This window comes from Monodelphis domestica, chromosome 8 (genome assembly GCF_027887165.1).
Source record: "Monodelphis domestica isolate mMonDom1 chromosome 8, mMonDom1.pri, whole genome shotgun sequence".
Classification (NCBI taxonomy): Eukaryota; Metazoa; Chordata; class Mammalia; order Didelphimorphia; family Didelphidae; genus Monodelphis; species Monodelphis domestica.
This window is the reverse complement of record NC_077234.1, coordinates 168,148,615-168,165,921: the sequence shown is the minus strand read 5'-3', so window position 1 is coordinate 168,165,921 and position 17,307 is coordinate 168,148,615. Positions and strand designations below refer to the sequence as shown.

Genomic DNA, 17,307 nt, shown 5'->3' with positions numbered 1-17,307 from the left:
AACCTTTGTCAGAGATTTTTATGAAGATTTTTTCCCAATTTGTTGTTTTCCTTCTGATTTTAGTTGGTTTTGTTTGTACAAAAGCCTTTTAATTTGATGTAGTCGAAATTATTTATTTCACATTTTGTGATTCTTTCTATGTCTTGCTTGGTTTTAAAGTCTTTCCCCTCCCAAAGGTCTGACATGTATACTATTCTGTGTTTACCCAATTTACTTATGGTTTCCTTCTTTATTTTTAAGTCTTTCACCCATTTTGAATTTATATTGGTGTAGGGTGTCAGGTGTTGATCAATTCCTAATCTCTCCCACACTGTCTTCCAATTTTCCCAGCAGTTCTTATCAAATAGTGGATTTTTGTCCCAAGACCTGGGATCTTTGGGTTTATCGTATACTGTCTGGCTGAGGTCACTTGCCCCCAGTCTATTCCACTGATCCTCCTTTCTGTCTCTTAGCCAGTACCAAATTGTTTTGATGACTGCTGCTTTGTAATATAGTTTGAGGTCTGGGACTGCTAGGCCCCCCTCATTTGTATTTTTTTTCATTATTTCCCTGGATATCCTTGATCTTTTGTTATTCCAAATGAACTTTGTTATGGTTTTTTCCAAATCAGTAAAGTAAAGAAATTTTTTGGGAGTTCCATGGGTATGGCACTAAATAGATAAATAAGTTTGGGTAGGATGGTCATTTTTATTATTTTTTTTTATTTTTTATTATTTTATTATTTTATTATATTGGCTCGTCCTACCCATGAGCAGTTAATGTTTTTCCAATTGCTCAAGTCTAGTTTTAGTTGTGTGGCTAGTGTTTTGTAGTTATGTTCATATAGTTCCTCTGTTTGTCTCGGGAGGTAGATTCCTAGGTATTTTATTTTGTCTAAGGTGATTTTGAATGGGATTTCTCTTTCTAGTTTTTGCTGCTGAGTGTTGGAGTGTTGGAGTGTTGGAGATATATAGAAAAGCTGATGACTTATGTGGGTTTATTTTGTATCCTGCAACATTGCTAAAGTTGTTGATTATTTCAATTAGCTTTTTGGTTGAATCTCTAGGATTCTTTAAGTAGACAATCATGTCATCTGCAAAGAGTGATAACTTGGTCTCCTCCTTGCCTATTTTGATGCCTTCAATTTCTTTTTCTTCTCTAATTGCTACTGCTAGTGTTTCTAGTACAATGTCAAATAGTAGAGGTGATAATGGGCATCCTTGTTTCACTCCTGATCTTATTGGGAATGCATCTAGTTTATCCCCATTGCAAATGATATTAGCTGATGGTTTTAGATATATACTGTTTATTATTTTTAGGAATGACCCTTCTATTCCTGTGCTTTCTAGTGTTTTTAATAGGAATGGGTATTGTATTTTATTAAATGCTTTTTCTGCGTCTATTGAGATAATCATGTGGTTCTTGTTGGTTTGCTTGTTGATGTGGTCAATTATGTGGATGGTTTTCCTAATATTGAACCAGCCCTGCATCCCTGGTATAAATCCTACTTGATCATGGTGGTTGACCCTTCTGATCACTTGCTGGAGTCTTTTTGCTAGTATCCTATTCAAGATTTTTGCATCTATATTCATTAGGGAGATTGGTCTATAGTTTTCTTTCTCTGTTTTTGACCTGCCTGGTTTTGGAATCAGTACCATGTTTGTGTCGTAAAAGGAGCTTGGTAGAAGTCCCTCTTTGCGTATTATGTCAAATAGTTTGTATAGTATTGGGATTAACTGTTCTCTGAATGTTTGATAGAATTCACTAGTGAATCCATCCATCAGGCCCTGGGGATTTTTTCTTAGGAAGTTCTTTGATGGCCTGTTGGATTTCTTTTTCTGATATGGGATTATTTAAGAATTCTATTTCCTTTTCTGTTAGTCTAGGCAGTTTGTATTTTTGTATATATTCATCCATATCACTTAAATTGGTATATTTATTGCCATATAATTGGGCAAAGTAATTTCTAATGATTGCCTTAATTTCCTTTTCATCGGAGGTGATGTCCCCCTTTTCATCTTTAATGCTGTTAATTTGCTTTTCTTCCTTCCTTTTTTTAATTAGATTGACCAGTACTTTGTCTATTTTGTTTGTTTTTTCAAAGTACCAGCTTCTTGTCTTATTTATTAAATCAATAGTTCTATCACTTTCGATTTTATTAATTTCTCCCTTAATTTTTAGGATTTCTAGTTTGGTTTTCTGCTGGGGGTTTTTAATTTGGTCACTTTTGAGTTTTTTTATTTGCATGGGAAATGACTTATATTCTTATAAATTTTACTCCACTTTCTACATATTTGAGAAATGAGGCCATTGTCAGAAATAGTTGCTATAAAATTGCCCCCCCTAATTTTCTATTTTCCCTTCTAATCTTGGATGCATTGACTTATTTGTGTAAAAACTTTTTAATGAAATTAATATTAACCATGTTATATCTGTTAATTCTATCTTTTGCCTGGTTATAAATTCTTCCCTTATCTATATATCTAACATGTAAACTTTTCCATGCCTTCCTAATTTGCTTATGGTAGTACCCTCTCTTTGCGTCTAAATTATATATACATTTTGACCTTTTCTTGTTATATGGTTAAAGGTGTTGGTGTACACCTAGTTTCTGCCATATTATTTTCCAGGTTTCTGAAAATTTTTTGTCAACTACTGAGTCCTTGTCCCCTTTCCATACTTTTTACCATTTTTTCCATGCTTTTTATTGCAGACGATACTGAGGAAATAAAAAAATTCTCCCTTGATCTTTTATAGTCAGTCACATTCTCATGCATCACAATAATACAAATGCCACTAACTATAATTTAATTGCCTATATATTTTTGGCCCATTCTCTATTCATGTTGTATTTTTTAATGTTTTATTTTTCCAATTACATATAAAATAACTTTTGACATTCAACTATTAAAATTTTAAGTTCTGAATTCTTCCCACCTCATTTCCCTCACCCACAGAGAAGATAAGCAAGTTGATGTAATTTATAAATGTGTAGTCATGCAAAGCATATTTATGTTGCAAAAGAAAACAGACCAATTGCTGAGTCAGAATATGGTCACTTTTATAACCCTTTGATCATAATTCCAAATTGCTCTTAGAGTATTTGGATCAATTCACAGTTCAGCCAGTAGTGCTTTAGAATCACAAATCAGTCCACACGCCCACCAACATTTGTCATTTTATTTTTCTGTCATATTAGTAAATCTTCTACATGTGAGGTGATACTATAGAATTATTATAATGTGCATTTCTCTAATCAATAAAGATATAGAGCATGGTTTCATTTGACTATAGTTTGGGTTTTTTATCTGAAAAGAGCTTATTCATATGTTTTGACATTTATCCATTTAGGAATGACATGTGTTCCATAAAACAAACAAATCCCTTACCTTCCATGTTAGAATCAATACCTTATTTTGGTTCCAAGGCAGAAGAATGATAGGGACTAGGAAATGGGGGTTAACTTTTTCTTACATCTTATTTTGATGTTTGTGAATATCATTCTATGATAGACAATTCACATTTCAACCCTGTGGTCATGTACTGTCCTTTTAATGGCTATAATAATGATAAAGTTCTTAGGAGTTAGTTTCATCTTCCCATGTAGGAATGTAAACAGTTTAATCTTATTGAATATTTTATTACTTCTCTTTTTTGTTTTCTTTTTTCCTGGTCCTTTTCAGCCTTGTATTTGAAAGTCAAATCTTCTGTTCAGTTCTCTTCTTTTTATAAAAAATGCTTGAAAGTACTCTATTTTATTAAATATCAATTTCCCTCCCATTCTACTTTTTAAGAAATTGTTTTCTGGGTGCAGCTGTGTGGCTCAGTGGATTGAGAGTCAAACCCAGAGACAGGCGATTCTGGGTTCAAATCCAGCCTCAAGATACTTCCTAACTGTGTGACCCTGGGCAAGTCACTTAACCCCCATTGCCTATCTCTTACTGCTCATCTGCCTTAGAACCCAATACCCAGTATTGATTCCAATATAGAAGGTAAAGATTAAAAACAAAAAGAAATTATTTTGTTCAGTGAACTTTTGTACAACTTTTCCAATTGGCCAATTATACTTTTTTTGCTTCATTTCTACTTTGATTTGCTTCAGTGAATTTTGTAACTTTTTATATTGCCATCACTATCTCTATTCATCAATATATTTGCCTATATTTCTAGATAATCTGCCTATATATTTATATTTCTAAACATGCAATTTTATTGTATCTTCAACCCTCATTTTTATTTTTACCCCTTTTTTCATATTCTACCAACCTACCTTTTTAATGAGAACAAATCATAAACATTTCTCTTTAAATCATGATCCAAATTATTTTTCTTTTTCTTTAAATATGACTTAATGATTTATTATTTATACTTCTCTTTACATGTTTCAATTAAGTAGCTTAATAGGTAGAGTGCCAGGCCTGCAGACAGGAAGATCTGCTTCTGAATCCAGCCATTGACACTTAGTAGCTGTGTGACATTGGGCAAATTACTTGATTTGTCTGCCTTAGTTTTCTTAATTACAAAATGGGGAAATAATATTACTTACATTCCAGGGTCAAATAAGATATTTGTAAAACACTTTCAATGGTGCTATATAAATTCTAGTTATTATTAGTATGGTTATTATTATCAATATTATTTTCTTTATCAATTTTTGCTTATCCCTTTCTTTGAAAAAATCTTGATAGCAGAACACATTTCATTTATTTGACCACATCGATTTCAGATTTTATTGCATATTATATCTATCCATATCTTCATGTATATCTAAACCAATACAGACCAATATATCCTCATGGCCAGCTTCGCTCTACTCAATAGTCTTAAAGGACCACTACAATATAGAGCCAATAAAATTTCTAATATACGATAGATTCTAACCAAATTGTGCTCCTGTTTGTTTCTTGGTCTTTTCCTGTATGCATGCATTCATGCAGACTGTCCCCAGTGACTATAGTGAAGGGCCTCCATACCTCAGAGCTCTTTCCTCTGGATTACCATCGCCACATTGAATGGTGTGCCCACAGAATTTAGCCTTGTTTCTTCCACACAAGAGAAAATCTTATTAACACGTAACTGAACTGAACACTTAGTTTATTGTCAATCACAAAACTACAGTAAAAGTCTAGGGGACCAATCTCTTCTAAAATAGGTAATGACAATGATCCTCATTCCTTTATTACCTAGTTTGCTATAGAACTCATCAAGATGCCAACTGTTTAAACATATGAATGATCTTCCCAGGATTGACTACTTTCACTTTATATAGAAGTAAGTAGCTAGGAGAAGGAGAAGGAGAACTGCAGTGCCAGGTCTGGAGTCAGGAAGACTCAATTTCATGAGTTCAAATCTGGTCTCAGACACTTACCAGCCATGTGACCCTGGACAAGTCACTTAATCATGTTTGTCTCAGTTTCCTTTCCTCATCGATAAAATGAGCTAAAGAAAGAAATAACAAACCACTCTGTCTTCGCCAAGAGAACCCCAAATGTGGTCAAAAAGTGTTGGGAATTTATCAAAATGACTGAACAACAAAAATTGGGTTATTCTGATCTTTGTGATTTTTCAAAAAAATTATATATCTTTTATGTATATCTTTTTATATAGTCCTATTCTCCCAAATATTTTACTTCAAAGCACTTTAACAAAGATTTATTCATTCTCACTTTTATTGTATAACTGCTTTCTTTAATGGTCTAACCTCAATTCCTAATCCAGAAACCACTTCCCCTATCCTGTTTCACTGCCAAAAAGCCTTGTCATCTTTGGATCCAGTACATTCCATAAGGTTTTTAAATGGTGACCCACTTAAAACAATGTTTCTTTAAGTCATCCAAATAAAACAGATAAAGAAATGTTAGGAAGATGAAACCAAAATGAAAAAAATCAGGGAATTTGTAGTTTCCTAGCTAGGAGATAAACTACCCTCCCTTTTAATATTTCTATATTGTAGTTTTGCTTCAGATGTATTAGTCAGTCTTTAAATCCTAATATGGGAGAATAATTTGTTGAAATGGGATGATATCAGATAGTAACCCCAGGTGAGCTTCTACCTTATCATTCTCTACACTGTACCTACCATTTTCCCCATCAAATGACAGCTTATTTCATTCTGCTTGCTGCATGCATAGTTTGTGGTACTGGTCTGTATATAAAAATTCCTAGTTACATTTCTATACTCAATATTTTGAAACCCCTTTAGAAGAGCTAGAATGTCCCAGGACATTGCCCTGGGCATCTAGAAGTTAAATTTCTTGTTTGGAGCTATACAATAAATATAATTTAACTAGAGACAGAATTTAAGAACAAGTCTGCAGGATTCCAAGCACAGTTTTCAATCCACTAACTGATGTACCTTTTGTTATTGAATTTTTTTCAGTAATGTCCTTCTCCTCCTGATCCATTGAAATTTTCTTGGCAAAGATAATGAAATGTTTTTTTTTTGTCCCCCTATAGCTCATTTTACAGATAAGGACCTAAGGCAAATAGTGTTTCATGACTTTCCCAGGTTCACATATGTACTAAGTATTTGAGACCACATTCAAACTCAGGAAGATGAGTCTTTATGACTCCAAGCCTGACATACCACCTAGGTGCTCTGCTAACTTATGATCCCTCTGACAGTGATTTTTATTGGTGTTTTTTCTCTTTTTTCCATACTTGATTTCATCAGTGTGGAAAATTACCAGTGTAGAAAGTCTCTCCACTGAAGGGATGATCAATTTTTCTGAAATTGTCTTAATAATTTCTTTAGAAGTAATCTAAGAAATCCTCTAGATCTAAAATACTATACTTCCCTTGTTTTGTAAGTAGTCCGTACCTAGAACCATAGCGATTTCCATAAACATTCTTTCTTCCTTCCTACTATAAAGCTTTTAATTTCCCCCTACAAATCTTCATTGCCTGGATTTTCATCTTGAGCTCAGTTGAGCCAAAAGTTGTCACTAGAAAACCTGATTTTCATTAGTTTCTCAGTCTTTGAGTTTTAACTGTAAATAGTATTCTCTCTGTATCATTAACCAAAACAAGTACCCAAATCTTATTTTTAAATTTTTTAATCCATTTTTGTTTGCATGTTCCATGGTGTTCTAAAACAGAAAGCAACTCTGTCTTTTGACATGCCTGGTTCCAAAATACGTCAATTCTAGCTCTTAATAAAGATATCAAAGCACATTTAAACAAAGGCATTTTATTTTTTTAACTATGTTAGAATTGTCTGGCATAGAAGAACAGAAAAGAATTCCAGTAGGACTCCATCCTAATTATAATAGTTTTTTTCAGGAGCTGCTGCACCAAAATTGAAACATGTAGGCTGCATTTGATGAAAGGGCAATTTTAGCATCTTTCTAGTTCTTCAAATTACTTTGGAGTCTTCAATTTTCCTGGATAATATCAAAGTGGAATTTGAAGGTACAAGATCATTTGGACTCATTACAAACCAATCCCTTCAAATTCTGATCCAGGCTGGACAACAATTTTATAGCACTCCCATCTGTGCCTAAAGGTATAAAAGAAGTTGAGATAGAATATAAGGGATTTTGGTGAAACTTTTTAAAATTAATTTCCTGTTGTTATTCCATGAAAACCTGTGTGGAAGAAGACTAGGAACTGAGGATTTTAGCAGAGTCAATTAAGCTAGATTTTAAGAGAATCATAGAATTTAAAGTTGGGAATTTCAGAGATCATCTGCTTCGGATTCCTCTTTTTATAGAGAAAGAAATTGCCCTAGAGGAATTAGGTAATTGTTTAGTTTCATACAGGTAGTAAATATCATAGAGTGGAGCTGAAGTCTAGTCCTCTGAATCCAACTTCATTACCTTTTCTTTTGACACATACACAATTTAAAATAACATATTTCATACTATCGTGATTTTATTTTTTACTTCATACTGTTAGATATTTAAATCCTTAAATAAAAAAATACTAAATGACTTTAATTCAGGTAATTCAAAGTTCATGTTCTGATCTGAGGCTCTAAGAATTTTGATTATATTTTACCCCTACTAGTCTTATTATAAGCAGGAGATTAGGAGTGGCTAAGTCAATGTGTTTTCCTAGAGTGTAGGTAGTACTTGTGAAATGTGGGAGGTTGACCTATAGATGCATTTTTTTTTTAAATCTAGCTGTGTGGATGTCCTACTTAAATGAAGTCAGACAGGATATAGGTAGGTAAAATGTTACACACAAGCTAGAGAAGTAGCAAACTCAAAAATTCCAATGCTAAAAAATTGCCTTTCTCATTACAACTCTGCTCATGTTATTTGGTCAATCAGTAATTCTATGTATAGTTTCTGTTTCCATTGCTTTGGCACTAAAATAAGCAATTCCCAAAGCTGATGTAAATATAAGAAATTCTATTCATTATGAGAAATTGAAGTATTCCTGAACCAAAATATTTCTATTAATTGAACTCCTTAAGATGTTGCTGTTGGGTTAACAGTGTGTTATAGTAGTGATGAATATTCAAAAGGAGATCTATTGTCATGTTTAAATTGCCCCAATTATGATTTTATTTTTAAGTGCTCATATGATATAGGGAAGCTAAAGCTTGGTACTATGCTATTAGCCTATTATTATGCAAAAAGAATTCTAAAATGTGATGATGATAGCTTCAAAGAGATTAAATGTTGATCTGTTTTAAGTTGGTAGTAAAGCTTTTTTTAAAAAGATGTTGGGAATGTGAATGACATCTTCAGTTTGTCAGATATAAGAAATGTGAAAAAAGCATGTCTCAAAAACATTATGACTTGGAACAGTCCACACATAGGTTTTATTTCTGTGGGTTCCTAATTCTTTATATAAATATGGGAAGTTGCACTTCATCATGGCTTTGTAAATCAGTGCATTTAATTGGTCATTTAACATCATATTCAAATCCATGTACCCCTTTTGGATGGTGTTGAAAGTTCTTTGTTATTTTGAAAAGCATTGGGATGCCCAAGTCACCTAGAATAATATTTGGACTGCCGCCCCTGAGAAAGTCTATCAAGACCTGGGTCACTGCACTCTGACCTATACATGGAGAGAAGACAATATACAAAAACTAACATGCAGTGACTTTTCAATGAAGCATTTTTACTTTAGCAAGAAGGTAACAATTGAATTATTATAATGTATGGGGATATTAAAGCTGTTTTTTTTAAATGGGTTGACACACCAAAGATCTGTTCTCATAAGGAATTATTCCTGTTCCTCATCCCTCAATCCCTCCCCTTTTTATCACCCCTTGAGCACCAAATGCGATTTCTACCTTTCATAATTTCACCTTTATTATTCTTTATTTATTATTTTAAAATGTCCCCCACCTCAGAACTTGTGTACTAGAGGAAAATTGCATCAGAAGTAGTCTGTTGTATTTCTTTTTTTAAGTCTTTATCCATACTATCAGTTCTAAGACAGAAGAGTGCTATGGGCTAGGCAATTGGAATTAAGGGACATGCTCTGGGTCACACAGCTAGGAAGCATCTAAGGACAGAATTGAACCCAGTTTCTTCCAACAACAGGCCTAATGCTTTGTCTGTGCTCCCTAGCTGCCTCTGGTTAGTTCTATTGTGTAAGTAGGTAGCAATAACTTGACCACAAATTGATCATTGTTAGGCTAAAAAAGACCTTAGAGAATTATAGATCATTCTTGAATATCTCTGAGGAGTGTAATGAAGCAAGATGAATCCTGTTGCCAAAGGACAATGCCCTTTACCTTTTGACAAAATTCAATCTTAAATTCACATTAAACATAGATATATCAACAGGGTTTTCTAATTGTAACTGTAAACCTCAAAATTCCTTAGACTTATAAATGTTGGAAATTTCACCATTGGGATATTTCATACTTGGAAAATTTCTTACTGATAGTCTATTGGAATGGGAACCCCATTGGCATGGGAGGTTCCTTCTCTTCCCTTCTTAAGATTACTTTAGGACAGAAACCTTTTGCTGAACAATGGAAAGGACTTTGACCTATGCTTAAGCATAGAACAGGAATTTCTTTGAGTCATGATTGATTTTAGAATTGATACAATGGAGATACTTGGAATCAATCTCCACCCTATTCAGTCCTAACAGGATTGAGTAAGGGCTGCAGCCTAGATCAAAATTTAATTATTCCAATCTCTACCCTACTCAGGTTAACAGGATTTAGAAAGGGCTGTAGCAAAGGATCAAAGATTTAATTATTTGAAAATATGACCTTCAACAGACATGTGCAAAGCCAGAGACCTCTGGGCGGTCCTGGGTTAAGCTAGAGCCTCCATTGGCACAGGGAAATTGAGGGACAGGTGATTGGTAGATGTGAGGACTGAGGGGAGGCAACTTGGATGGTTTCCTTAAAGATAGGGGAGTCTGGAGACTCGTGGAGGGTGGTTGTTGAGAAGTTGGTCGGAGTGGTGGCAGTGTACTCTGAGAAGCTTGCTCTGAAGGAAGCTGAAGGTGGGGGCCTCTGAGACTGTTTCTCCATTTTGGTCATGTGAGTAATAGGGACTGATCTCTTTTCTTTGCCCCAGCTATCTAAGGGCTTGGGCCTTTTGGCCCAGCCTAAACAGAAGGGGTATTTAAGCCCTATTCCCTTCTCTCCCTTTTTCTCTCTCTCTATCTCTAATTCCTTTCTTCCTCCTATTGTAATTAAACTCCATAAAAGGTTGACTGCTGACTTGAGTTTTCATTTAGGAATTACATAGCTGAATTCCTTGGCGACCTTAAAATTAATATATATCAGTCTTTTAAAGTGATTTCCTTGTAACATAACTCATTCTATATTTTTATTTGGAATAACCATCAGCTTTTAAAATAGCAATGGAATACCCTTAAAAGTATGGTTGTTCTATTGATTATAGATTAACATCTAGCAATATAGCACTAGAATCGAATCATATGCTTACAAGAGGCCTGATACTTATGCCAATTCAGAAAAGAAATAAATCTCATTATTTCCTATTATGAAATACAAAATTTCATAGGTAATATGTATTTCCTATAGGAAAGTCTTTTCCTTTCTTTTTAAGAAAACTTGGATTCAAATCTTGCCTTTGATAATTATTAGATTCATTATTCTGATGAATACATGACTGCTTTGTTTTTTTTTAGATTCTTCGCCTGTAAAAGGATAGAGTTGGCCTTTTTCACTTCTGAGGACTCTTCTTGTTCTAAACCTATTATTCTATAATAAGGCAAATTAGTATTTTAGCAATGGCTCCAGAATTCTAGAAAAATACTAAACATGCTATTTCTATAGAATGTCCTGTTACACCAAAATATTATTAATAAAACTATAAAATAGAAAAGAAATAAAATGAAGAAATATTTTAACATTGTGAGGCTTATTATAAACTATGTTTGCCTTTCAGATCCCCAGCTCAAGGGTATAGTGACCAGGTTATATTGCAGGCAAGGCTACTACTTGCAAATGCACCCCGATGGAGCTCTCGACGGAACCAAGGATGACAGCAGTAATTCTAGTAAGTGAAAATTGTAGGAAATTTATTTAACAAAGCTTGTAGACTATGTCATTCAGCCACAGAGATACAGCCTTCTCTAAAGTTTTTCTAATTTAGATATGTTGACTTATGTTAATTAACTTCAATAATCTCTTTCCTATTAGTATATATTTAACTCTTTTCCTGAAACTGAAGGAAAAAGAATATAGAAAGAGAATAGAATTTCTACAAATAGAAGTGTTTCTGGATGGAAGTATTCATTTTTTTTTTACTTAGATAATTGCCATTTCCAAAATCAAATGACTACCCATTCATTTTCAAAAGGAACAAACTGATTAGTATAATAATCCAAATTATGTAGCTTTTAATGCATTATTTCTCTTTAATGCTGAACTACCTTGCCAAAATTTTAAAGGTACCTAGGCACAGTGAAAAATGATCAGATGTAGTTTTGTTAGATTTTAAAATCATAATGTTTCAAATTATTTGATTTAAAAAGCAATGACAATGGGGCAGCTGAGTGGCTCAGTGAATTGAGAGCCAGGCCTAGAGATGGGAGGTCCTAGGTTGAAATCTGATCTCAGACACTTCCTAGCTGTGTGACCCTGGGCAAGTCACTTAACTCCCATTGCCTAGCCGTTGCCTCTCTTCTACCTTGCAACTGATACAGAGTATTTATTCTAAGACAAAAGGTAAGAGTTAAAAAAAAAAAGCAATAGTAAGCTATATTTAATCTTCTAAGGAAGATTTAAGGATAGAAGATTTTTTTTTTTCTGAGCAACACTTTTACATCTATACTTTGAATAATCCATAATTTCATGGGTGTGGAAACTTTCACACCCATGGTTTAGAATCACCCGTGGTTGCTAATTGTAACGCATTCAATATTTTATTGTCCAAGAAAAACCCTAATCATCTGGTGACTGATGTTCAGAATATAAACATTCTGTATTGATGTAGTCTTATCTTTGGATTTCAGACACACAGTCTCTTCCTAAGCTAACACTTAAAACCTTTATAGCTTAGTAAGTCCTCCCAAATGTGTATTCTACTGCCAATAATTTTAAAGACCAAGATTCCCCCCCCCACCATAATTATACATCAGGATAGAATCTTAGAACATGTCTGAACCATGCAGCTCTTGGGTGGTATAAGGGTTAAAATAGGAGTTTTGACAAAATAAGAGAGCAGCTTTTAATAATTTAAGTTTTAATGAGAATATAGTAGTTATAGATTAATATTATCCTTTTAAGTCAGAGAAAACTTCTAGCAGCTTTTAACAATTAACAATTTAGTTTTATTAAAATAGAGATGGTAAAAGAATATAGTAAAATGAATATAGTAAAGAAGGGAAATATAAGAAAGAGGTAGAAAAAGAAAATTTCCCAATGTCTATATTAGTTTTACTATAACTGCCTATAACTATTATCTAAAATTGCCTGTATTTACCTATAATTGCCTATAACTACTGCTAATAACAACCACCCCACAAAGTTCCAACCCAATGCAGCCCAATCAAAACCACCCCAATCAGTGTTTAATCCAACCCCAATTAAGTCTGTCAAGGAAGACCAGCCACCTTCCCAAAAGTTCAAGGAAGGGAAAAAAGCTAACACAGTTCAAAACGAAAGCCAAAAACACCAAAGCAAAAAGCCCTCTAAAGGCTAAAGCCAAAAGCCCTCTCAGTAAGCTCAGGCCAGCTTCTATATTCCAGCAACTAATCACCAACCCACACCATCAGCAACCAACCACCAACAACCAACTCATGCCCAGCAGTCAAGGTAGTAAGGTTTCAGAGCCGGTGGAATATATGACATGGAAATATTTTAGAAGTGACAGACTGTAACAGATTAAAAAAACATTCGAGTCTCAAATTTTATATTTAAATTTATATTTAAGAGTAAATTTTTAATGATGACATAATGTGATAGAAAGAATACTTGATGGTAATTAGGACTCTTCAGTTTTAGTTCTGCTTCTTCTGGACAGATCACAACTTCCCTGGGCTTTGATTTGCTTATCTTACAGAATGAAGGGATTGGCCTGAATGATCTCAAAGGTTTCTTCCAGTTCTATAGATTTATGATTTTATGACTATATTTAAATTTGAAAATATATCCCAGAGAAGTGATTTCTTGAGGAATCATAGGAAAAATTAGTATTTTTTCTAACAAAAGAAGAGACTCATTAGATTTTTGAGCTGTTTCTGTTTTTATTGATTCAGTAAATAATCCTTTGTATTCCACCAGAGAACTCTGATTTTCAGAATTTCCTAATAATAAAAAGAAAAAATAAAGTTGTGTTCAAATAAGCCCATTAGACCCTATTTGTGCACTAAAGATGCATATAAGTATTGAGAATGGGTGGGAAGAGTAACAGCATATTCTGCAGTGTTGAGTTTTATCTCTATTATATAACACAAAACCAGTTATTTCTGTCGGAAGTATTTTTCTTTATGAGCATTTTAGACATTTGAATCAAAGGATTCGGCATCAAGCAAATGCAACTCTTGTAAATTGCATAAAGTCCTATGTCTTTATCCAACTATCTTTTGGATGTACTTCAATGAATATCCCATAGGTGTCTTGAAATGAAGAAATCAAAAATAGAACTTATCATTGTCTCATATCCACCCCGCTCTCCACTTATTTGGAGTCATCACAATTCTTTCTGTCACCCATATACTTAACTTGCACATCTGACCCTAAAAATGCCACCTTCATTACTTTTTACCTGGACTTTTACAATAACTTCTGGTTTCTTGCTTCATGCCTTTTTTTTGTCATATCCACTTATCTTCAAGCCATTCTAATTCACCTACTACCCAGGTGCCAAGGTGATATTGTTAAAGCTCACACCTGATTATATAATTCCCTTTTCAAGAAGTTCCAGTGACCACTTGTTGCTTTTAGGGTAAAATACAAACTCCTCTAATTGGCATTGAAAGCCTCATCCAACCTGGCTGCAGACTAGATTTTCTAGGTGTATTTCCACAATACTCCCTTTTCTAAACTCTCCTTCACAGCCAAATTGTTCTGCTTGCTCTGCTTTTGCCCCACATTGCATTTCTTTTCTCCATGCGTTTTGCTTCACACCATGTCTGGATGTCTTCATACCATGCTCTCTTCTTGCCTCTGTTCCTTAAAATCCTCAGGTGTCTTCTAAACTCAGTTCATATGATAGCTCCCACCTGGCCCCTGGTTGCTCAGTTTTACCCTCTTCCTGAGATATTATTTGAAAACATTTTTCTATTTACATATATACATATGTTTTTGTGTCTATGTGTGTATATATAGTTAGTATCCACTTAATGGTGGAGGACATCTTTGTTTTCCCTAAGCCTAACTCAGTGGCTTGGAAAAAGTAGGCACTTGATAAATGTTAGTTGATTTGACATCATCTATTTTAATTAGGAACTTTTAAGTCTAATAGTATAAGATGGACCCCACTGATGTCTCTCTTATATGTCGCCTTACTGCCTTCATTCAACACACACTTACTTGCTGACAGTTACTAAATAACTGCCTTATTTTTCTAGCAGCCAGATGTTTGACAGGATGTACCCATTGGTTCTCAGGAAAACCTTTGGGGCTAAATGAATTAATGAAAAAATGTTAATTAAGCATTAACTCTGTGCCATGTGCTAAGACACGTTCCTGAGGGACAAATAGAAAAGTGAGACTGTCCCTGTTTTCAAGAATCACAGTCTCACTGGAGGAGACAATATCTATCAGAGGTATTGGCTGAAGGTGGATAAAACAAGTCTGATTCTCTTGAGAGAGTAACTAACTGCAGGCCAAATAGCAGGATCCGGGGAGCTTTGGGGTTCATTATAAGGGCACATGGAAATCCCTGGATCTCTGACGAGCCTAAAGGTTTGGCAGGTGGTAAAGCCCAACTCCAATGGTATATCAAGTATGTAAGAAAGTAAAAAAGAGAACAACAATTGTGATTTAGTTGATTGACATGCATTTGTTGTCCTCATGCAGATTATTCCTTTGCTTAATAAGATTAAGTGTATTATTTCCCTCTCTAAAATCAATGTGACCCTATTTTGAGTTTGCTAACCTCCAGCATTAACTACCCCAAATCAGATATGCCAGTCCTCACTTTGAAAATCCATATTAGTATGCAAATGATTTGCATCCACTAATGTTTCAGAATTCTTAGGAAGACACAGGCTTACTTCTGAGTGAGAGGGCCTGAGGTGAACAGAGTACTCAGCGATTACTTCCTTCAAGACAAAACATAAAATAAAATTCCAATTTTCAAGTCAGTAAAATGGAATGAATATTTAGTCTTCTGGCTATTTGAAATGGCCAAGTATTATTAGCTCAGGTATCTGATTAGTTTTGCAAAGGCAAATTGCTTCAGCCCTGTGATTTTATCTGGAGTAGGGAACCCTCAGTGCAGAAATTCCCTGTGAAAGACAAATTAGTTGCAGGAATTATCTTTTTTTTTTTCAGAACTTTCCTGTCCTCCATTACAAAGACAAATCACAGCTCTATAAAGAAGTAGAAATCTAATCACTTAGTTTTAATTACTTTATTTTTCTTTATCCCAGGAGATTGTTCACAGTTGTTTTCATTGAGTACAGAGTGTTAAAAAGTGAGATCTGACCTTCCAGATGGCAGCCTTGTTTGTATTTGTTAGCCCCATAGTTAGTTGTGCCATTAGTCAACTGTACTAGGAATGATTGCTAATTAGATTTACCCATTGAGGCTCAAGTGCGAACTTTACCAGAGAAATACTGTCTTGATTTAAGATGATGAGGATGATAACCAGTGATTTGTTTTAATTTTTTTTAAACCCTTACCTTCCATCTTAGAATCAATACTGTGTATTGGTTCCAAAGCAGAAGAGTGGTAAGGGCTAGGCAATGGGGGTTAAGTGACTTGCCCAGGGTCACACAGCTGGGAAGTATCTGGGAAGTATCTGAGGCCAAATTTGAACCTAGGACCTCCCCTCTCTAGGCCTGGCTCTCAATCCACTGAGCTACCCAGCTCCCCTGATAACCAGCGATTTAAATGGCAGAGCTGACAATGTTGGGGATTCTACTAATAATACAAGAAGAGTGACAATAAGAACACGTTTAATGATAATCACAAAAATAAGTGCTTTTTGGAGGTGGTGCCAGGTGGTATCTTGATTTTTACAAAGAAATGCCTAGTGATTACAATGTTTGTCTTCTCCCTGCCCATCCATGACAGATCGCATTTGTCTTTACAGCATTATTCAACCTCATACCAGTGGGACTTCGTGTTGTTGCCATGCAGGGAGTAAAGACCGGGTTGTACATTGCCATGAATGGAGAAGGGTACCTCTACACATCAGTAAGTAGCACATCATGGCTTCTGAGATCTAATGGCTTTCTGTAAGATAACAAACACTGACAAAGCTCCATGGAGATTGATTCACCGTCAATTTCCCTGCAGGGTTTGGTCTTCATTGTGATCCTCTAAGCAGCTATTTTATTAACATCAGGTAAAATTATCTTTCTGGTAAGATGGTTAAATTCTGCTTTAATCATGTTTTTTGATCCTCCATATTTGCCATGTTAAAAACCAAATGAGACAGCTTGCGACCAAATAAAGCAATTTGCAAACAGATGATAGAATGATTACGTTGTTATCTTTCATTTAGAATGTTCTTGTCATAGGAAATTACATGCTCTGGCACACAAATAAAACTATGCAGAGAACACTGGTAAATGCTATAAAAGAGGAGGTTTTCCTGTGGCAAATTAGGGAGCTCGTTAAGTGCTCTGAGATGCTACAACCAAATTCTGATTAAGTCCAAGTACAGAATTAATACAATTGTAAATAAGACTGTCACATGTTGGTGATTTGTTTGAATTTGAGTATTTTAATGCCAGCATAACCTTTTTCCTGGGATCTAA

The 17,307-nt window shown here is 34.5% G+C and overlaps 1 protein-coding gene across 3 annotated transcripts in view; it reads left to right on the top strand.

Annotated features, from left to right (window-relative positions):
- FGF14 (fibroblast growth factor 14) overlaps positions 1-17,307 on the top strand; it is an 861,172-nt gene that overhangs the window by 658,271 nt on the left and 185,594 nt on the right. For all 3 annotated transcript variants that reach the window (XM_016425353.2, XM_016425355.2, XM_001365887.4), the window contains exons 2-3: positions 11,319-11,429; positions 16,638-16,741. In XM_016425353.2, coding sequence (XP_016280839.1) covers positions 11,319-11,429; positions 16,638-16,741 — 215 coding nt within the window. The remainder of the gene's footprint in view (positions 1-11,318; positions 11,430-16,637; positions 16,742-17,307) is intronic.